The 22,922-nt window shown below is 41.9% G+C and overlaps 1 protein-coding gene across 2 annotated transcripts in view; it reads right to left on the reverse strand.

Moving 5' to 3' along the window:
• Positions 1–2,261: 2,261 nt before the first annotated feature.
• LOC116595393 (sulfotransferase 1C1) overlaps positions 2,262–22,922 on the reverse strand; it is a 49,271-nt gene continuing 28,610 nt past the window's right edge. For both annotated transcript variants that reach the window (XM_032351657.1, XM_032351656.1), the window contains exons 4-8: positions 9,953–10,050; positions 6,371–6,497; positions 5,391–5,485; positions 3,822–4,002; positions 2,262–3,588 (exon numbers count right to left, since the gene is read on the reverse strand). In XM_032351657.1, coding sequence (XP_032207548.1) covers positions 3,476–3,588; positions 3,822–4,002; positions 5,391–5,485; positions 6,371–6,497; positions 9,953–10,050 — 614 coding nt within the window. In that variant the 3' untranslated portion in view covers positions 2,262–3,475. The remainder of the gene's footprint in view (positions 3,589–3,821; positions 4,003–5,390; positions 5,486–6,370; positions 6,498–9,952; positions 10,051–22,922) is intronic.

Raw genomic sequence — 22,922 nt, forward strand, 5'->3', positions numbered from 1 at the left:
CCTAGAATCTGCAACATGTTTACTGCTTCTTGGAGGTGCATTCAGATGAGGTTGGCAGAGAAGACCCCACCTCAGGGCCTGGACATCCCTGCTGACCTGGGCCCTCCCTGGGCCTATATGGATGGAAGTACTACCTGCCCAAGTCTCAGGTGGAGGTGGCCTTCCACCCCAAATGCACATACACCTATTGATGGAGGTGCCACTCGCTGATCTTTGGGCAGCAAAGGCAGAAGCTCTGGCAATATCTAGATTTCTGGGGCTTCAGTGTGATCCCACTCAGGACCTTGGCTCTCAGGTTCCAAATGTGGAAGCCTGAGTCTTCACAAATATGGATCTTCAGGATGCCTCCAGACTCATTCACATACAGTCCTGGCCCAGCTAAAGCAGGCCCAGAAACTCAGCTTAGAGACTGGATAGTAGATGATATTTCAGGCTTTGTGGGTCCCTTCCTCTTTGTTGATGTTTTTGCAATCTTTTTAAAATAGGAAAACCCTCTTAGCTCCTGGGCATACCAAATGAATATCAATTTGGCTCAGGAGCTATAGTTTTCCAAACCCTCCATGACCCTATACTGACAACCGAGAAGGAAGAGAGAAAGGGAAGGCACTGACAAAGAGGGGATGGGTGCTTGTCCACTTAAGAGTAAACCTCTCGTAAGAAAGCTGGTCGTTAGACTTTACTAGTATAAACTTGAATTCCTCCAAGCCAAAGGAAAAAAAAAAGGGCAGGTACCTAGAAAGATTTGAGTTTTTACTCCTATGACCTGACTTCCTTTCTCCATCATTTGTCATTAGCATTTAACATATTTGAATTCAGAATATTCCAGCTGAGACAGACTAAATTTGCCACAGATGTTTTGAAGTTCCATTACCAGCAAACCCCACACTTGTTTATTATGAATGAGATGGGAGAGGACAGACGGTACATAGATGCAGAGTAGGGAATGAAGTCCTCTCTCTCCTGAGGGCAGGCAATGGGCTTGTGCTCATTGGGTTAGGGAAACTGTAGAATACCTAGGAGAAAAGAAGGGCCCAGGAGCCCACGACAACAGGTGGCTCTGAAGGGTGCATGGGCCTGGCAGGCTACACTCAAATTTGGAAAGGGTCAGTTTGTGCCCAGGGCTACCTCCTGCTCACAGACTTTTCCATGACAATGACGTTCTAATCCAGGGCCCTCCCAGGGAAGAACTGCCTTTCTAAAGAATTTCCACCAAGGCTTGTTATTTTTCTTTTTCTAAACGTTCCAATTAGGAAGATTTTGAGATTTGTTAAAAAATCCGACAGGATTCCTTGAATCCCAGGTTGTGATGACACCAATATGAGTGTCCAGAGGAACAGCATAAGGGCCCAGTGGAGCCCAGGGGGAGGTGTGGGCCATGGGCAGGGTTCCATGAGGGGGCTTCCTGGGGTGGGGACCCAAGTCCTCAGCTCTGCTGGTGCTAGCCTGTGGATTCTTAGTCTCATCCCAAGTGAGGTCACTGGATGGTGTGATCTGATTCTCCAATTTCTCGTTCTGAAGTTTCAGGATTCCAAGGTCAGTGCCATTTCCCACTGCTTTGTATTTCTCTCCTTCTGAAAGCTTGCCTTCAAATTCCCTTAACCGTGGACATTTATGATGTGATCTTGGATGCCTGTAGTATATAGAGGAATGTGTGTGTGTGTGTGTGTGTGTGTGTAAATGTGTAACATGTGATTAGAATAAAAGTTATTTAAAATGTACCCATGGCGTTCACTTCATCACGTCTTTCCTCAGAGCAGCTCAGCAGTGCGCAGAAATCCTGTATCGGATTATTTGTCACTGAGGTTAATGATTTTCATACTTACTTTAGAAAGGAGAACACGATAGAATGCAAACAGGGCTTTGTTCCTGGGTGGGATTGTTATTTTCCTGTATCTTAAGATTTAGTGGCATTGGAAAGCACCACTCCCACAGGCTGCACCTCCCTGGCATTCTTTTAAAATAATACACTGATCTTCACACTACTTATGTAAATAATGCTGTCACTTTCTTGAGACAGGTTTTCTTGGAAAAAAAAAAAAGACAGAACATGATTACATGTGTAGTTGAATAATTTGGCAATCCTGATAATTTTGAAAAGAGCCTCTTTTTTTCTTTTTTTAAGATTGTTTTATTTATTTATTTGACAGACAGAGATCACAAGTATGCATAGAGCCAGGCAGAGAGAGAGGAAGGGAAGCAGGCTCCCTGCTGAGCAGAGAGCCCGATGCGGGGCTCAGTGCAGGGCTCGATGCGGGGTTCGATTCCAGGACGCTGGGATCATGACCTGAGTCGAAGGCAGAGGCTTTAACTCACTGAGTCACCCAGGCGCCCCCTAAGAGCCTCTTTTTAAGAAGCATGAAATGTGATCTTCATAGTTAAGATTTTCTTGAAGTGCATGTGGTGCTGGTATTTTATTTTATTTGGGGGAGGGAAGACTAATTTAAGGATTCCCCCCCCTTCTAGCCCATCTGAAATATAAATATTTTCTGCCTTCCAGCTTTGTGTTGGCCTCAGAAGTGAACTGTTTATTGTTTGTCATGTGCTGCTCATCAGTCATTCCCACTCTGGCCCTTCTCTTTGGTCTTGAGACCATATCCAGCTTGAGACCGCCTGAATCAGGCACAGCTCATTAGCACTATCTGTGTCTCATAACCTAATACCTCCAAGAGCTGGACCATCTTCTGTGTTTCATTCTTATTGGTTAAGGATAAACCCTGGTTCCTTTTATGCGTTCTCCATAGCATTCACTTCTCCTCTGCTTCTCGTTCACTTTCTCTTGTGTTGAAGTTCTATTATTTATTTCTCTGCTTTCATGAATTCTGCGTCTGTACAGCCAGGCTATTGCGAGCTAGTGATGGGGTTATGTCATGTGTCTTTCGCATCCCACCATCCCTTCACATGGTCATACCAGGGGCCCCACAGCACTGGAGGGAAAAAGAGAGAAGGGGGGGCATCAATATCTACTTGAAACTTACAAAATGAGCATGGATATCTCAAATAAAAGGGACAAAGGCAGAAGACAAAGACCCTGGCCAGAATTCTTATTTGCAGAAGACAGGACTTTTTAATATTTAGGGAGAGAATAAAAAGTATTCTGAATTCCTTGGTTTATATTTCAGCTCTTTGATTTATGGCCACATGAAATATTGTGTAGTGGCCAGGAATCATAATCTTTCTTTCCCCTGCATCACTGCATGGTGCCTAGATTAGTGTTACACAACAGATAATTGTCTATGTGAATGGTCATGTTATTTAATTTTAAACTTCTACTCAAGACTTTATTTCATCAAACTTCTACCCAGGATTTGATTATACTGGGATGAAGTATATCATAGTGGCATAGAATCTATGGGTAGTGTAGGAAAGGTCGGGATTAGAGGATGGGTGTGTGGTAGTTTTAAGTATCCTTGATTATGAGGCTCACATGTCTAAAATCTAGGAAGGAGATCCTGACTGACAGATCATCCTCTTGCCCTCAGATCTCTGTGCGGAAGGTCAGGGTGCTCCCTGCCATCTTCTTCTGGTAGTCCTTGTCAAATTCTTCATTCTGGGCCACAGTGAAATAGTTCTTCCAATCCCCAGGCATCCCTGAAATGAGGCAAAATCTCAGAGGTTGCCGTAGGAGTACAGGGAGGAGGGAGCATGCATCCTTGGAACCAGCACAAGAATGGGGGAAAGAAGGAAGTTTGCCTCTGAAAAATTATGCAGTAGTGTCATTGACAGGAGTGAATAATGGGGCATAAAACATGACTGGGAAATCTAAGAAGATGATGGATATCACAGAGTCCAATCTGGCACTTGAGAATATAAATCTTACATACCTTTCCTCATAAAAGGGGAGATAGATTGGTCCATGAGGATGGTGGGCAAAGTGGTGTAGTTGGCCATTGGGTTTTGCTTCATTACGTCGAAGGAGGTGTGATAGAGGATTTTATTCAGGACTTCTTCTGGCATTTCTTTCTCTAGGAACTTCAATATCTTCTGAATTTCCCTCCTTGGGTCCTATATGTAGAGCAATTATACAAAGCAAATAAATTTGGGTTTTCTATTACAGATGACATTCTGTTTGAACAAACAGTATTTGGGAGGAATAAGTTAAGGGATCAGTTCAAATATATTCAACAACTACCCCTTAGGTGATAACTATGCGCAAGGCACTGTACCATCTCAGTTGCTGCCATGACACAAAGATGAGAGCTGTCCCTGCCCTCAGGAGTTCACCCTGCAATAGAGGGATGAATGAAGACATAACTAACTGCAAAACCTCACCCAGAAAACATGCTGCTGGCACACAGACAGTGTCATGAGATTTGTTGAAGGGAGTAATTGTGTGTCTTGGCAGAGATCAGGAAAGGTTGTATAAAGGAGGGAAAAAGTTGCAGGTGAAGCACAGTATGATATACTCTTGTATTTGAGATATAAAGGATGGCAAAAGTATCTTTGAGTTTAACAGAAGCTCAGTAAGGGGATAGACGCAAGAGATCTCAAGTTGACCCAGAAATTCAAATTATTGTGCACTGGTTCTTTCTGATCAAAGAGTTGCAGAAAAGGAGCTAAAACACTTTTTTTTAAAAAAAGATTTATTTATTCACTTGATAGAGAAAGGACAGGGGGAAGGGCGAAGAGGGTGAATCCTCAAGCAGATGACCCACTGAGCATGGAGCTGGACACAGGGATCATTCCCAGGACCCATGAGATCACAGCCTGAGCTGAAACCAAGAGTCAGACACTCAAATGACTGAGCCACTTAGATGCTCCAGGGAGCTATAGTCTTTAAGTGTATTTCTCAACATTGGCATGATCAGTAGTTTGCAATTCTAGGATACTAACCCTCAGAGCAGTGAGAGTGAATCTGTCATGCTTCTCATACACAGTGACTTGAAAAGCAGAAATCTGTCCTCTGCCACAGTATGTGGGACCAATCCTGCCTATGTTTATATGGACTAAACTTCATTTCTGATGTGGGTCTGGGGTGTGGAACAGGGGGAAGTAAACTTTCCTTGAGCATTCACTGAACACAACTAGGCACTTTACAAATGTAATCTCATAAATCTTTATAATAATTTCATGAGATCAAAATGAGATGATACCCATTTGTAGCTGAAGACACGTGATTCATGAGTGTCAGGATTAATTCAACTATAAAGACATGTGATATTTCCTTAGGGGGAAGGATCTTCTGGAAACGGTGAACTGAAGCAAAGAAAATTGAGAAGAGCAGAAAAGTAGCTAGAACTTTTGAGGACAAAACTGAGTTGGGAAGAGTGTCATGGAGAGAAAGGACTTGCACTGAAGGCTCTTCTATGACAAGCCCACATGCCAGGGTCCCAAATGTGGTTTGCTGCACTGGAGAACATGGTGGGTCTAATGGAGATTGTACTGTCTTTCACCTCCTTCATGTCCTCATAGAAGAGGTAGAGAATACGATGCTTGTCTTTCGCATCCCACCATCCCTTCACATGGTTATACCAGGAGCCCCACAGCACTGGAGGGAAAAAGAGAGAAAGAGGGGCATCAATATTTACTTGAAACTTACAAAATGAGCATGGATATATCAAATAAAAGGGACAAAGGCAGAAGACAAAGACCCTGGCCAGAATTCTTATTTGCAGAAGACAGGGACTTTTTAATATTTAGGGAGGCAATGACAAGTATTCTGAATTCCTTGGTTTATATTTCGGCTCTTAATCTTTCTTTCCCCTGCATCATCACTGCATGGTGCCTAGATTAGCGTACACAGTAAACACTCTCTCCTAGCGGGCTGATTTTCATTCTGAAAAATCTGTACTTACTAGATATTTGGGCACATTTACTCTCTGTAATAGTGACTTGGAGGAAGAGAGGTGCACTGGGTGTCTTTTGTTGGCCCTGCCAAATCCATTCTGCACCCTCCTCCACCCTGCAAGGTTGACCTTGAAGGACTGTGTCAGTGGGCTCCTTTGTGCTCAGGCTTCCACCTGGGATTTGCCAACAAATGGCCCTGAAAGGCTTTGGAGGCAGGAGGAGAGTGAGAAGGATGTGTTTATTTCCCTGATGCCCTTCCTTCTGACTCACTGTGGTGGACTCTTTCTCCTACTGGAGGCCTCCGCTCCTATTAAGGGGCCTTGTCCTCTCTCCAGGGGGCAATGGCTCCCTGCTGGTGTTCACCTCAAAACCTGTTGGTTTCTTTAAACTCTGCCTGTGCTTTCTAAATAGTCTCTTAGCTAAATTCTCCCCAAATGATCCAGTTTGTATATGTCATTGACACGCTCCCATGACCTTGATGACCACAATCATTCAGTGAAAACTCTTCCTTTCTGATGTCAGTAGTGAACAAGGAAATGTGAAAAATGAATGAGCAAACATGAGCCCATAATTTCCTTTAACTTACCTTTTCCAGTTTTGAATGACTCAATATACTCCTCCCATGTACCCGGGTCAGGCACCATTTTAGTCATTCTTGAGAAATGGTAGTAGGACACCAGACAGTCCTTTGGATTTCTAGCCACATAGATAATCTGAAATCAACCAGCAAGGCGATTGAGACAGACAGCAAACAAAATAGAGAAAATTATTGCTTAATGCAGAGGACCATGACATTAGAAGAATCTTAGATTATCCTATTTGAGTAACTGAACTTGCATGCATTTTCTGCAAGCAGGATGACCACATTTTCCAGTTTGCATAGACAGTGTTCCAATGTATATCTGTTGTCTTAGATAATGATTAGGAGCATGCTTCCCCCCTCTCAAAAGTATCCTGATTTGAAGGAGATATACTATAGTTGCCCTAATTACAGTATTTATGAAGGCCACTGTTGTATTTTCCAGTATGTGAAAAGTAGGTCTTCCTTGGCTCATACTAAGCAAGGACTCTAATTCGGTTATTGCACAGGGGTTAGCTAAAGCAGTCAGCCGTCTAGTCTAGTCTCCCCTGTACATGATGAACTTCAGCCTTATAGATGAATGATCATTCATACTTTTCATTTGTGGTAAGATTGTAGGATCTTTGAAGGCAGTGCTAAGTCTGTTTTTGGAACTGCTTGTGATGATTCTTCTTATTGGAAAAGCAGGGTTGTGGTATGGCTGGGGAGAGCTGACCTCTTGGCTTCTTGTCCTGCTGTTTCCTGCCCACCTGTGTTGCTGTGTGCATTCTCAGCAGAGCTGGGATGGAGGTGCACATTAATGGTTTCTCAAGCATTTCCACATGTCTCACTGAGCAGAATTTCTGTGTCCTAACAGAACCACTCACCCACTGACATTTCCCTCTTAGGCAATTGTCCCAAGCTCTTGCTTTCCCTACTGCCTTTCCATAGACTGCTGCTGTATAGGAACATGGACCAGGTCTGTTTCTCTGCCTCTTTTCCTACTGCTCAATTTTTCTCTGATATTTATGAGAGCATGTAGGGAACCCAAAGGTGTGACACAGCTGTACCATCTTGCCATAATATAAATGTCTTCCTTTCTTTTTCTTTTCTTCTTTTATTTATTTGAGAGAGAGAGAGCAGAAGCAAGGGGAGGAAGAGGCAGAGGGAGAAACAGACTCCCTGCTGAGCAGGGAGTTGGATGTGGAGCTTGGTCCCAGGACCCTGAGATCATGACCTGACCTAAAGGCCAACGCTTAACCAGCTGAGCCATCCAGGTGCCCCTGTAAATGATTTTCTTTTTTTTTTTTGAATATTTGAGAAAATTTTAATATTCTTTTCTGAAAATGCAGGCTACGAAATGCATATTTTAGCATATTAGCTTTTTTAAAAAATTAATTAATTTATTTTCAGAAAAACAGTATTCATTATTTTTTCACCACACCCAGTGCTCCAGGCAATCCGTGCCCTCCATAATACCTACCACCTGGTACCCCAACCTCTGACCCCCCCCCGCCACTTCAAACCCCTCAGATTGTTTTTCAGAGTCCATAGTCTCTCATGATTCACCTCCCCTTCCAATTTACCCCAACTCCCTTCTTCTCTCTAACACCCCTTGTCCTCCATGATATTTGTTATGCTCCACAAATAAGTGAAACCATATGATAATTGACTCTCTCTGCTTGACTTATTTCACTCAGCATAATCTCTTCCAGTCCCGCCCATGTTGCTGTAAATGATTTTCTTAATGCTTGTGTCAGTTATTGCCTTTTTGTAAGCCTGAGTAATTGCAAAGGGGCAGTCTGGGCTAGACAGGGGACATATTCATTGTGTTTGTGGTAAGAGTCGGATGACCGGGTGTGACATAATGTCCAATACATTTTTTGCTGATCCATCTGTGTGATCTCCTCTGGTTGCAGTAACAAATTCCCAAAGATATAGTGGCTTAAAACAATAAGAAATTTATTTTCTTATGGTTCTGGAGGCTCAGGTCAAGCTGTTGGTAGGTCTGGTCCCTTTGGTGATGTTAGGGGAGAATCCCTTCCCTTGCTGTTGCTAGCATCTGGAGGCAACCTACATTCCTTGGCTCTTGACCCAATCCCTGGCTTCACTTGTCACATCTCTAACTTCTTTCTCTGATCTTCTTGTGTCCTTCTTATAAGGATCCTTGTGATGATATTTAGGTATACCTAGATAACCCAGGATATAACCTTCCTTCTCAAGATCCCAAACTTAATCACATCTGCAAGCTCATTATATCATATAAGGTCACATTAAGTTTCTGGTGATTAGGACATGGATATCTTTAGGGGGTGGATATTTAGCTTACTACTGTATCATAAAATGAAAATCTTGGCCTAAGCTCTCTAAGGTAACTTCCTACTCAAATAATTCACAATACTGAGAAGATAAAGGGAGGTGGTGTCATTGAGATTTTTACATTTTTAGAAGGCCTAATTTTATAAAAAGAAGGTGCTAGTATGATGACTAACAAGATGTTATTATGTTTTCTGACATTGTGTTTACACTATCATTTGGAAACAATATTGCTTCTTGAGCAGCAACAGGCACATATGAGTGAAATTATCGATCTATGGGTACAAAGCAGAAAGTTTTCACAAGTCAAGGTGATCTGGGTGTAATCCCAGGGAAGCAGATCAGGAATGGGATAACACTTTGATATATAAAATCCCATTCAATTGTATTGTACCTTGTTTGGAGATGGGCAAGATGAAGAGCTGGTGATGCAGAGAATCCCAGAAAAAAGAGAGTAAAAAACAATCACTTGCACTGTGTATCGTAACACTGCATGGAGGAGAGAGTGTTTTGGCTCACAGACTTGACCCTTATGGTTACCTTGGTAAGGTTTCAATCTGGGTTTCTAAAGTAGCTTGTTCACAAGGAGAAGACATGCTGGTTTAGTTGATGTAAGCATTTGATTCTGCTGGATGGCTACACTTTTCATGGCAAATTTATAAGTCAATATTTGACTTATATTCCATATATCATCGACTTTAAGAGTCCCTGATGAAGCAGATTAAAAAGAAACACTAGTATATTTGATGTACATTGCACATCAAACCTGAATTTGAAAGTGTCAAAATAAATGAAAATTTTTGAAAATGGAGGACACAGTGGTATAGCGGTTCCTGGGAGCTTTGCTCCATGAGATTTTCTCTAAGGGTGGCCAGTGTGGTACTATCTTCCTTTGTCTTGCTCTACCTTTCTCTCCACAGGTTTTCCCTAAATAAATCCCTTTTATGTCTTCCTTGGACTTGACTTCTTCTTTATAGATGATTTGAACTAAGATAATATCCTTCTTCAGGAAATATGTGCTTTGTTTCACCTCTTCCTCTCTGGCTATAGCTTAATCAGCAGCTAACCAGAATGATTTTGTCTGAAAATTTCCTAGTATGTACCCAGAAATAATATTTTGAAGGGAAGCTGGATCCAACATGGAGTATGTGGGAATGTGGGAGTAATCCCATCATCTGCCCTATACCTCCACTGGTTATTTATCTTTCAATGTCTTTGATTGTTTCTAGTTAGATGGAGATATTCTCTGTCCTTACTGACTCAAACTGGGTTTGAAAAGTTGGCTTTTCCTACCTTTGAATTTTCTTTCCAGAAAGAAGGTGGCAGCAACTGAGCAGGCAGGTGAGTCTTCAAAGTTCTAGGAGAAGGCATATTGCTGGCCAGATCCAGACCTGGGAAGGAAGGCCACACCATTTAGCTGAGTACTTTTTATCAGCTCCACAAATTCAATATTATTGTTTTGTAAAATATCTGAAATGAGGTTTATGAAATAGCTGGCTCTGCCTAAAATTATGGTTTTACATGCTTACCTCCTAATGACAGCTTTACCATCTACAGATAGAGGAAAGCACTAATGAGATACTGGAAACCATTGAGACAACAGCACTCTCCTTATTTGCTGGGTATTGGTTATACTTGTGTGGGAAGATGAAGATGTTTTGGGAGGTATGAGGTTGGTGCAGCTATGATCCCAACAAGCACTTGGATATTTTGTCCTTTGGGTTTTTCTATTACTACAATGGGAAGTAGGTTAAGGCTGCTGGAGAAGAGCTGGCTTCCTTAAGAGAGGTGGGTTATTATTGGTCAGCTCTACAAGGCCAGCAGTTCCATGTATGTAGCTTCAGGCTTTCTTTTAGACTTTAGTTTCCAGGCCAAGAACTGCAACAGCTGCCAAACACCAGCACTGTGCTCTGTGCTGGGATGTATTTTCAGATGAAAAATTGGGCCTTACAGTGGTCAATTAATTTCTCCAAATTAGTAAATGCGACAGCTAGGACTGGAAATCCATTCATCTTGTGGGTGTGGAAAGCCATAGAGGGGGAGGCCTAAGAAACTTTGTGGAAAGCAGCAGAGAGGCAAGGAACAACTAGGTAAATCACAGATAAAATCCTCCTTGGAAACAGAATGTCCAATGCTGAATGTTAAAATACCAAATACAGGCACACATGGGTGGCTCAGTCAGTTAAGTGTCTGCCTTTGGCTCAGTTCATGATCCCAGGGTTCTGGAATCAAGCCCCAAGTCGAGCTCCCTGTTCAGTGGGGTGTCTGCTTCTCCTTCTCCCTCTGCCCTTGTGCCTCCCCTGCTTGTGCGCTCTCTCTCTCAAATAAATAAAATTTATTTCATACAAATAATAAATACAGACTGGGATTTGGCCACATGCAGCACCAAACTCAGGAGAAGTGGCTTGCAAATGAGGCAAACTGGCAGCCTTGGTTGGAGAAGCACAGTTTCTGTTAGAGAATCAGATATATCGAGAAGGGGAGACATCCCCTGGAGACCCAGCAGTGATAAGAAAGAAGAAAGTAAGAGGAAAAAAATTAAAAATCCTGCAGAAACAGAAGACATAGCCACTAATTCTTCACCCCTCCCCGCAACCACCAACAAATAAAATGGCACAGCAGAGGACAGATTGGACAGAAAATGATGCTTTCAAACTAGGAACTATGGCAATTAAATGAATACAAACAGAAAAAAGCAGGTCTCATGAATACAAAACTTCTATAAAAACCAGAAAAGGCAAATCAAGGCCTTAACCTGATAAACATTCTACCCCCAAACTCAACTGTAAACCTAAACAAAATTGTAACACGATACTCTAAACTTAATTAAATATCCAAAACAAACATCTGGAAATATGAACAACTAAGAAAAATTAGGAACCAAAATAGAACCCCCCCCCCCCAAAAAGAGGAAAGGTGACAAATGAAAAAAGACTTGATGGAACTCAGGAGAGAAATAGAAGAAGACACAATAACATAAGAAGTGAAGATTAAATCATAAGGTTGACAATGAAGGATAGGTTTGAAAGAAAATTTAATAAAAAAGGAGTTGAAGAAAAGCAAGAGATAACCAAACAACAGGCAGTGAGGAAATAAAGGGGAAAAAAAATGGTCAGAGAGAAGGTGTCTGAGCTGGAAGACAGCACAGTGGCTATAATGTGAACATATACTTCAGTTCTTGAGAAGAAAATAAAAACAGTGAAATAGAACTAGTATTTAAATCTGCAATCTGAGCAAACTTTCTGAAAAGAAGACTTTAATTTGCCTCTATTGAGATTTTAGCTAACTACTCCACAATGTTGTCATCTGTTCTGTGTGGTCAAGCAGCCTACTGAGGCGTTGAACTGAATCTGTCCCTCCTGCAGTTCATGCACCAGCACCAGCTATACAATAGCCTGCAGAGGCACCTCAATGGCCCTGGGATCAACAGTCTCCCCTGCCTCCCAGGGCCTTCCCTTGGAGCACTTCCTTGGGTAAGACCTCTGCAGAGCTTACCAAAAACTTTTCCTTTTGGTTTGAATTGACCAATATGGACTTAGCCCAGAAACCCCCAAATTTTCTACCTAGGAACACTAATAAGGGCATGTGCCTCATGTCCTGTCTCTCTGCCTGCACTGTCTCGACCCTCCTGTTTGGCCCCTAGAGGCATGCACTGTACTTCTTCCATGATGTGGGAGTAGTAAACCTATTTCAATTCTCTTTGCCCTTTTCTTAAGCTGGGGCTCACCAGCCCACCTGGGGCTCGACTTAACAAATGTCTACATAACGAAGTCACAGTTGGCTTCACAAGTAGGAAGGATTGAGTTAGTTTGCCTTTGATAATGAAGAATGCATTTTAGCTGCAAAGGGTTCACTGACTAGCTTTCTCAGGTAAGTAGTCCACTGGGAAGGAGTCCATTGCCTGCTGGAATTTAGTCGCACTGCTTGTGCTGTTGCATGCTCTCTGTTCAAAGGGCTGTCTCAAGTTCCTAACCCAAAAGTGAAGATCCAAAAAAACAAACAAAACAAAGCAAAACAACCCCAAACCAACCAGAGTTCTCTCAAACCTCAAGACCTCAAGAGTATTGCTAATTGGAACTAATTTGTGAGGCTATAGATGTGTTTCTCATTTATTAATAATGCCCAGGGGGTACCCGCACCGGGTATTAGACTTTGAGTGTGATTCTCAACTCTTAGTACAGATCCAGAGGCTGACTGTTAGGGATAGCTGGCTAAGATTTTGGCAAGGTTCTATTGCCCTTAGTTAACAGAGGTGAACTTGTGAGTTGCAAATCTTGCCCAAGTGTGGGATAAGATAAAGGTGCATTACCCCTACCAGGAGAGGGAGACTCTCCTGACCTGACTGGTTTTGCTTGTGGGAGGCACTAGGATTCTGAGTTTTAACTTGGATGATAGGGATGCCCTCACTGGGGAAGTCACAGTCCCTTAAAAACGCAAGAGTGACTGAGGCCTGTGGTCCTTCTGTCACTGGATACTTTCCTGCTGCGGCAGCTTGTCTCCTGACCCTGTGGGGTATCGTGGGTCCCACTCCTGGTGTGTAGTTGCACAAAATCTAATGGCTAATACAAATGACCTGAACACCTGCTGCCTGCACCAACTAAAATGTTCAAGGAAATTAGCAAGCTCCCCACTAAATGTAAAACACTCATAAATGTGGCACTGATCAGTGTTGAGGTGTACCAACACGCCAAGGAGCTGGTTCTATATAGTCTTGGATTCTAGGGGTGAGCCTTAATGATCCTGCCACCACTGGGCTAGTGGAGGATAATCCCAAACCCAATGGGGTGGATTGGGATACCCTGGAGTGGAAAGCAGCTCGCAATGTGCTAGGGACGGCTGCCACAGTGACAATTCACAAGGTCAAATCTGTGGGGAATAATAAAGAATTAGAAACTGAAATTTGAAACTTTACATGCCTTAAGATTAAAAATATTTTAAAAGATTGTAGGCAGGAGGAAGGAAAGGGGCTGACTGGCTGTTGAGAGTGTTTAATACTGGCTCTGAGCTATTCAGCCCATGGATGTGAGTCAACTAGCCAGTATTTACAAGAACCCCACATACTTAACCTTTTAAAAGACCTTCAGTGAGCACTGGATGTTACACAGAACTAATGAATCATTGAATGCTACATTAAAAACTAATGATGTACTCTATGCTGGCTAACTGAACATAATAATAAAAAATAAGTTAAAAAACTCAAAAAGGAAAAGTTTAGCAGTTACAAAATAAATAAACAAATAAATAAATAAATAACCTCTGAAGCCTGAAGGTCAAATTCTGTAGAGACGCATGTGACCCAACCTCCAATCCCTCATAGGGACTGTTGCAGGACTAATTCATCCAGAGTTAAAGCAAAAGCTCGCAGCTGTGGATGATCTCAGTGTCATAATTGGGATTTCTGATCACAAGGGAGAATCCAAACCCGAAGACACAAGCCCTAAAGATATAGAGGGACAATCTTGTCTCTGCTTACTTGGATTTTTATGGCTAGGCAGAGAGTCTGCCCTTCTATCCCCATAGGTATTAATACAAAGACTCAAAGCCAGTGGAAGATATTAGACGAGGCCCAGCCTCTTCCCCACATGACTGATACGGTCCAGTGGGTCTATCACTTCTTTGGATATAGCAGCCCATTCTGGATTTCATTTCCAATCATTGAGGAGGCCCAATTGACCCTGAATCCAGAGAGTTCTTTTTCCATGGAGGATTGCCTCCCTTCACCGAATGACAGGGCCGATCTTCATTTTATGAGACCCTCCCATAATATTCAGGAGCCATGCTGGGAATAGACACGACAGCTCCTCAGGATGGAGTCCATCTCCCAATTTTTGAAATTTTACAGCACATAAAACATGCCCTCCCTGCAAAATAGACATGCCCACAACCTCAAGGCCAGCCTGTGGGTGCCAGCACCTTTCTCACCACCTTCCTGTAGCCCCCATTCCAGTCCCAACAGGCAGCAACACCCAGAATGGTCCTAAATACCACAAAGATTTATCTTGGCAGCACTGCCAGCTGGGAGTCCCCAATGATCTCATATTTGGACAGTTCTGGCACAAGTTCCTCTCAAAAACTAGTGATCATCTTGGAACAGAACCCAATTTCAATGGTCCAGATCCTTGCAGGGGGTCCCAAAGCTCTTTCTGCCCCAAACAACATCACTGACCTGCAGGCCTGATAACCTCCCAGAGCATTATCCTAGAACTGAACAACTGCTGAGCTTGTCATCGCTTGGGGACAACTGCCTATTCATGACTCTGGTATTCCATAGGAACAAAGGCAGTAACCAGATATCCTTGCCTCTCTTAAACATCAGAGACCAAGTCATAGTAATTCCAGGCAATCCTTCTAAATTCCCCAAAGAACCTCCTACAGCCTAGAGTCAGAACAGGTAAAACCCTAAAGGTAGTACAAATAAAGTTGGATATGCCTACTGGCACCATATTTTCAAAACAGTTGCCAGTGGTGGTGGCCTTCCTGGCTCTTTTTTTCTATTATAGGTATGGACGCCCTTACCTCATGACATGCCTGGTGGAATAAAGATAAATTCTGGATTTCATATAGGCCCTGCTAAAGGAGAACCTTCCGATTGCCCCTACTAGGATAAACACTAAATACACCACAGTATTGACTCAAGCAGGGTACACAGGGCCTTTGGTCTGTCATTAGAGATATGCTTGACACTGGGGTCATTCAGCCCACCAGGTCTCACTTTGATAGCCTAATCTGGCCAGTGTGAAAACTGCCCACCAATGAATGGAGATTAACGATTGACTAATGAATCTTGAATGTTCAAGTTTCTGCCATTAAGACTCCCATTCCCAATATTATAGGGATGATAGACGACATCCAAAAAGCGTAGGGTCCTTACTTTGCTCTCCTAGGTTTAGCCAATGTGTTTCACTTGGTCCTGACAATGGAAGACTGAGAACTTCAACTCGCTTCCAATTTCAAGTGCACCTTGAACCTTTAGTTAGCTGCCATGGGTTATTTAAGCACCCCTGCTATTGCATATACCCTATGCAGACAAGATTTAAATTCATTCAAACCAACCCGCTGCCATCTTTGGTATTATTTAAGTGGCATTCTCCCTCCAGGGCCCTTTGAGGATGCTATCCAGAAGACTTACACCTAGTAACACATTTATAGCAGAGAGGATGGGCCATTACCCTGTATATAATCCAAGGACCAGCCACTTCCTTCAAGTTTCTTGGCATCAGGTGACAGCTGAGGAGTGTGAAATCCCTCTCACATAAAACATCAATTCCTCATAATTAAGCCTCTTATTACATTATGGCAGGCATAGCACATATTATGTGTCTTCACCTTTTGGGGGCAACATGTTCTATACTTAACATTTTACTGAAATTTGTGTTGTTAGATGCAAACCAGTTTCTTTCCATTTGGGAGAACCTTACCAAACTGTCTTATAACTGGTCCAGCAAGCATACAGCAAGCTCTGTTCTTTGTCTCCCTGGGCTCAGACTTCTGATTTGAATCAGTGGAGACATCAGATTAGGCGTTCTGGAGTCTCTGGACTGAGCACAGCTTTAGTGGCTGCCCAAGAGGTTTGGACCAAAAATCTGCCCCAATGGCAGTACATACCAAATGAGCAACAAATTTTGGCAGCCCACTAGGCCCTTTTAGAGACAGAAGCATTCACAACCCACACTGTTTTGCAGCAAGTCCCCATCTGGCATTGGATCAGGAATTCGACCCCATGGAAGCTTAGCATGGCCCTGAGGCTTCACTGTTAAAATGAAAATGGCAACTTCAAAAAAGGGCTCAATCTGATGTTAGGGGCCTTTTCAGATTACAGGAGGATGTGGCTCCCCCAAATTCAGTTTCTTTCCCACTGATAATGGAGGTGCAGCTGGCGGCACCCCCGCTGTTGGCCTCTCTAGTAGTTTGAGAAGCTCCCGGGGACTGACTGTCTGACATGGAAAGGGACACAGTGTTCTTCATCAACGGCAGTGCCACCACTGTGCACAGTGCAACCCATTGGCTGGCTGCAGCAAATTATCCTGCTAGCAGCATATCCCTAGTTGAGGAAGGCTCTCCTGGCTTGGCCCAAATAGCATATTTAGTGGCAGTGTGCCTGGCTCTACAACAGGCTACAAAAGGGAGACTCCCAAGGGCATATGTTTTACTGACTCCTGGGCTGTTGGCCAGTGGGTTTGCAGTCTGGTCAGGATAATGGCAAAAGGATAATTTCATGATTCAGGAAAAGCCTCTCTGTGTGCCTCCATTTGGAGAGTGATATGCCAATTATGGTCACTCATGTCTGTACACACATGCCAACAAATGCCAGAAGCACATTATAATAACGTTGCAGACTCCTTATCCAAATTACATTCTTGTTCCGAAGCCTTGCGTGAGCCACCTCCCAGAATATCAGACCCAGCCCCCATATAGCTATTTCTCTAGAGATGCCATGCGGCTATGAGCCCATCTCACACAGGGAAGTGACAGCACTCACCTTACACATGCTAGCAACCTGTTCAAGGGTGGATTGTGCAATATGACCCTCTTCTAATAGCCCAATGGGACAAATTTACCAAATTGTTTAGAAATCATGGCTCAGATCATGGTCTAGTACCAGCCACAAAGCTAAGGCCACTGGCTTTGCTCATTATTCTGGTTATAAAGTCTATTTCATTAAACCAAATTTGTAAAAAGTTTTGTATGAGATTGGAATTATAGCTTCAGGGTTAACTAGTGGAACGGTGGATCTCAGAGAGAGGAAAAGAGGTGTTCTGCCTGGTGGATGTCAATCTCATTAGGAAATGAAGTCCACAAAGGAGTCCCAGAATCCAGTGGTCATTCTCAATGGACACAGGTCAGGTCCCTACCCCGCCACAGATGAAGAGGTATATGATCTCTTGCTGCAAGCCAACTGCACTCTTGCTTTGGTCGGTATCCAGATTGCTTGCCTTGAAGGACACCCCACAGGCTAGTCAAATGCAAATGTTCTCCTTTATTGTGGCTAGCCTGGATAATAGGGTTGTTGGTAGATCACTCCAGCCTAGCCATATCTCAGGAAATGTGCTGGAAAAAAAGTCAGCCAGGCACACAGTTGCACCAAAGGATGGCTGAGCACCAAGGGCTGCAGGTCCTATTAGAAGGGCTTCTTTTAGCATGCCACCAGGTATGGATTCTGACCCAGAGCTCATCTCCCTCTATATTATATGGTGCCTATGGAAGTGATGCTTAAAAGAGTCATTCTATCCTTACACCATACCTCAAATTATATCCCAGGCTGAATGGCCCTACTGGTGTAACCTAACCAGATCCATCTGGCTGGCAGGTTTGTGCTCTAACCATCCTACCATAGTTCTAATGGAACTATCTCTGGATTGTACAGCTGTCATCCACACAATGACCTTACGATGTGCCTGCCAATGTGTCCACAATATGTATTGTGAATGGGGTCCTAACAAACTTTGTCACAAATTGTGTGCTCCTTTGTGAGTTGTAACCCTTGATAATCTGATGGAGCTCACTGAGATCTGCCCACCATGGAGGATAGCACACACTAGTAGTCTTATCCAGAGCCAACCCTCTAATATACATACTTGGAATTTAACACCAGCAGCCACTCTTACCTTTTATGAATCTCTACCGGGGAAACCACCCTTTCCTGGCCCCTACCAACCCCAAGCATACCAACGCTTCAGAGAACACTGCCCCAGCCTCAGAGCTCTTGCCACCATTGGAAGTGACTGCCCTATAAACATCAATGCCACCCCAAGGAAAAGATGAGGGAGACAATGTCCCTCAACCTCACTTGATCTTGGGATTCCTACTTCTAGATTGCCTTCACACCAGGAAGGAAATGACTGGGGTGACTGTCACCATAGAGGCCGAGTTGCAAAAATGCCTCCAGTTGATAGAACCTGAGGACCTCATAGAGTTCCACTTTATGGAACTCCAGGTACAGAATACCTGGAGAAATTTGCCTCCATCAAAAACAATTGTAAAACCATGACTGAGTCTCCTGCTGACTCCCTGGTAGCACTAGACATCATTTCACCTTTATGGGAAGCCAAACAATGTATTCTAAACCATTCTAGTCATATTATGGCACTGCCTCACAACATCTTCTTTTTAAAATTAAATTTAATTTTTTAAGACGATTTTATTTATTTGGAACACCTAGGTGGCTCAGTCAGTTAAGTGCTCTCCTTTCGCTAAGGTCATGATCCTGGGTTCCTGGGATAACCATGCTCAGCTGGGAGTCTGCTTCTGCTATCTCCTTCTGCCCCCTTACTCACGTGTGTGTGCATGCATGCAGTATCTCTCTCTCTCTCCCCGCCAAATAAATAAAAGAGAGAGGGAGAGGCACAAGCAGGGGTGACTCACAACACCTTCTTTACCATGCTTATCAGAAAAAGTTGATTCCTGTTGATCAACTTTGAAACATACCAAAGTATGTATTATTGTATTTTAAGATAAAGAAAAAAAATCTTTAGTTCCTCCAGGTAAAAGAGGAAATGATTCATATAGTCAAGAAAATTAAACTGGCATCAGGTTTCTCTAAAAATAGCATACAAAGCAAGGAAAGAGCAGAGCAACATTTTAAAGAAACTTAGGGAAAGAAAGTGGGAATGGAAGATAAGATACCCAGGCAAGCTGTGCTTCAAGTATCAAGATTATAAAAAGAAGCTTAGAACATGCAAGAACTCACAGAATACAATATATATATATATGTTCCTGAGCAGTTTACCAGGGTGAGTTTGATTCTACCAAGAGATTACCAGGAAATCATTATTACAAAACTTGATGATGAGCATTTCACAATATTTAGCACTAGAAGTAAAATTTAAAAGGGTGAATGGATGAGTGGAAGAACATGTAAACCTTAAAGTTTCCAACAAAGCAGAAAGAATGAAATTTAAAATTTAGGGTAAGATTAATGATGGTTGTATATTAACAAGAATAAAAAAATTTCCTTTGAAACTGGCAGATCAAGTAGTAAAAGTTTAAGAGAAAAGAGGATTAAATACTTACAAAAGGTGATAATAATACACAGGCAAACAACAACTAAGAAAAAAATTAAAAATTTCTTAAAAACAAAACAAAAACTCGAAATAAAAACAAAAAAGTACACACAAAGGCATTCAAATTGGTAAGGAAGAAGTAAAACTTTCACAATTTGGAGATGACATGATACTGTGTACAGAAAGCCCTAAAAATTCCACCAAGAAACTACTTGAACTGATAAATGAATTTGGTAGTGTCACAGGATGCAAAATCAACATACAGAAATCTGTTACATTTCTATACACTAATAATGAAGCAATAGAAAGAGAACTTAAGAAAGCAATCTGATTTGCAATTGCACCAAAAATAGTAAAATACCTAGGAATAAACTTAACCAAGGAGTGAAAGATCTGTACTCTTAAAACTGTAAAACACCGATGAAAGAAATTTAAGACAACACACACACACAAGACAGTTATTCCATGCTCATGGATTAGAAGAACAAATATTGTTAAAGTGTCCATACTATCCCCCCAAATCTACAGATTTAATGCAAGCCCTATCAAAATATCAACTGCATTTTTCTCAGAAACAAAACAAATAATCCTAAAATGTTGTATGGAACCACAAAAGACCCAGAATAGCCAAAGCAATTTTGAAAAAGAAAAACAAACTTGGAGGTATCACAATTCTAGATTTCATGTCATGCTACAAAGCTGTAGTGATCAAAACAGTATGGTGGTGGCACAAAAATAGACACATAAATCAATGGAACAACATGGAAAGCCCAGAAACAAACCCACAACTATATGATAAATTAATCTTCAATGAAGCAGGAAAGAATATTTAATGTGAAAAGGACTGTCTTTTCAAGAAATGGTGATGGGAAAACTGGATAGCTATATGCAAAAGAATGAAACTGGACCACTTCTTATACCACACACAAAAATAAATTCAAAATGGATTAGGAACCCGTATGTGAGACCTAAAACTGTAAAAATCCTAGAAGAGAGCACAGGCAGTAATCTCTCTGACATCAGCCATATCAATATTTTTCTAGATATGTCTCCTGAGGCAAGGGAAAAAAAAAAGCAAATATAAACTATTGGGACTATATAAAAATAAAAAGCTTCTGCACAGCCTAGGAAACAACAGCAAAAATAAAAGACATCCTACAGGATGGGAGAAGATATTTACAAATGATGTTTCCGACAAAAGGTTAGCATGCAAAATATATAAAGAAGATATGAAACTGAACATTTCAAAAAAAATCTTATTAAAATTAACAGAGGACATGAATGGACATTTCTCCAAAGAAGACATACAGACGGCCAACAGACACATGAAAAGATGGTCAATATCACTGATCATCAGGGAAATGCAAATCAAAACTATAATGAAATATCACCTCATACCTGTAAGAATGGCTAAAATCAGCAGCATAAGAAACTACAGGAATTGGTAGGGTTGTGGGGAGAAAGGAACCCTCTTGCATTGCTGGTAGGAATGCAAACTGTTACAGCCACCATGGGAAACAGTATGGAGGTTCCTCAAAATAGTAAGAAAAGAACTGCCCTGCAATCTTATAATCATACTACTATTTACTCAAAGAATACAAAAACACTAATTTGAAAGGATAGATGCACTCCTATATTTTTTGGAGCATTATTTACAAAGCCAAAGTATGGAAGCAGCCCAAGTATCTATCAATAGTTGAATGGATAAAGAACTTGTGGTATACACACACACACACACACACACACACACACACACACACACACACACACTGGAACATTACTCAGCCACAGAAAAGAAAGAAATCTGGCCATTGTAATGACATGGATGGAGCTAAAGAGTATTATGCTAAGTGAAGTAAGTCAGAGAAAGACGAGCACCATACCCTCTCACTAATATGTGGAACTTAAGAATAAAAGCAAATGAACAAAGGAAAAATAAAAAGAGAGAGAGAGACAAATTGAGAAACAGACTTAACTATACAGAACAAACTGGTGTTTACCAGAGGGGAGGTGGATGACGGGCTGGGTTAAATAGCTAAAGGGGATTAAGATAACACTTACCATAACGAGTACAGAGTAACATGCAGAATTGTTGAATCACTATATTATATACCTGAAACTAATATAACACCGTATGTGAACTATATTGAAATTAAAAAACTTAAGAAAACCCAAAACACCCACACTTTTTTTTGTTAGAAAAGATAAACAAAAAGGAAATGCTAAATAGGAAAAGAAACACAGTAAATATTACTTATTGCACATGATAATATTTTCACCAGCCAAACTCAAGGACGTGACCATGCTCACTTGTATCCACCAAACTGTCCCACATTTTTCTTTAAACTCTTCTTTTCAGCTTATCTCTTGACTCATACAAAAGACCTAGGTGAGCATAGCATCCTGTGATGGGAAACAAAACTACCCCTCAAGCAGTAATGATTATCCTGTTGGTGAGCTCCAGCTGTCCCAAACCACCCTGACCAGTGTGAGCTAACCCCCAACTCACATTTGTGCAAGTGGATCATGCAGTGACTCATAGGTTGACCAACAGTTACTTTTAATTTATCATAATATTAAAACCTTATCCAAGGAGAAGCACAGGCTACATTAACATAATATGCAATGTATGTATAAGCATGCTTCCTTAAGGCACATGTGTGACCCAACACCTAACCCCCCTTTTTTTCCTCACCATAACACATACTCTCCCAATTTCCATCACACTGCTATCCCATCCCTTCCACCCCACATCCCCTCCAGCATCCCTCTGTTTGTTTCCTGAGATTAAGAATCTCTTATGGTTTGTCTCCCTCCCCGGTCCCTCCTGTTTCCTTTTTCTCTCCCTTCCCCTCACAACCCCCCACCCAGCCTCTCAAATTCCTCATATCTGAGAGATCATATGATAATTATCTTTCTCCGATTGACTTATTTTGCTTAGTGTAATATCCTCTAGTTCCATCCACATCATTGCAAATGGCAAGATTTTTTTTTTTTGTTTGTTTGTTTGTTTGGGTTTTTTGATGGCTGCATAGTATTCCATTATATATATCGCCCACTTCTTTTTTATCCATTCATCTGTTGATGGACATCTAGGCTCTTTCCATAGTTTGACTATTGTGGACATTGCTGCTATAAACATTTTGGTGCACGTGCCCCTTCAGATCACTATATTTGTATCTTTAGGGTAAATACCCAGTAGTGCAATTGCTGGGTTGTAGGGTAGCTCTATTTTTAACTTTTTTGGGACCCTCCATACTGTT

Source organism: Mustela erminea, chromosome 7 (assembly GCF_009829155.1).
Source record: "Mustela erminea isolate mMusErm1 chromosome 7, mMusErm1.Pri, whole genome shotgun sequence".
Classification (NCBI taxonomy): Eukaryota; Metazoa; Chordata; class Mammalia; order Carnivora; family Mustelidae; genus Mustela; species Mustela erminea.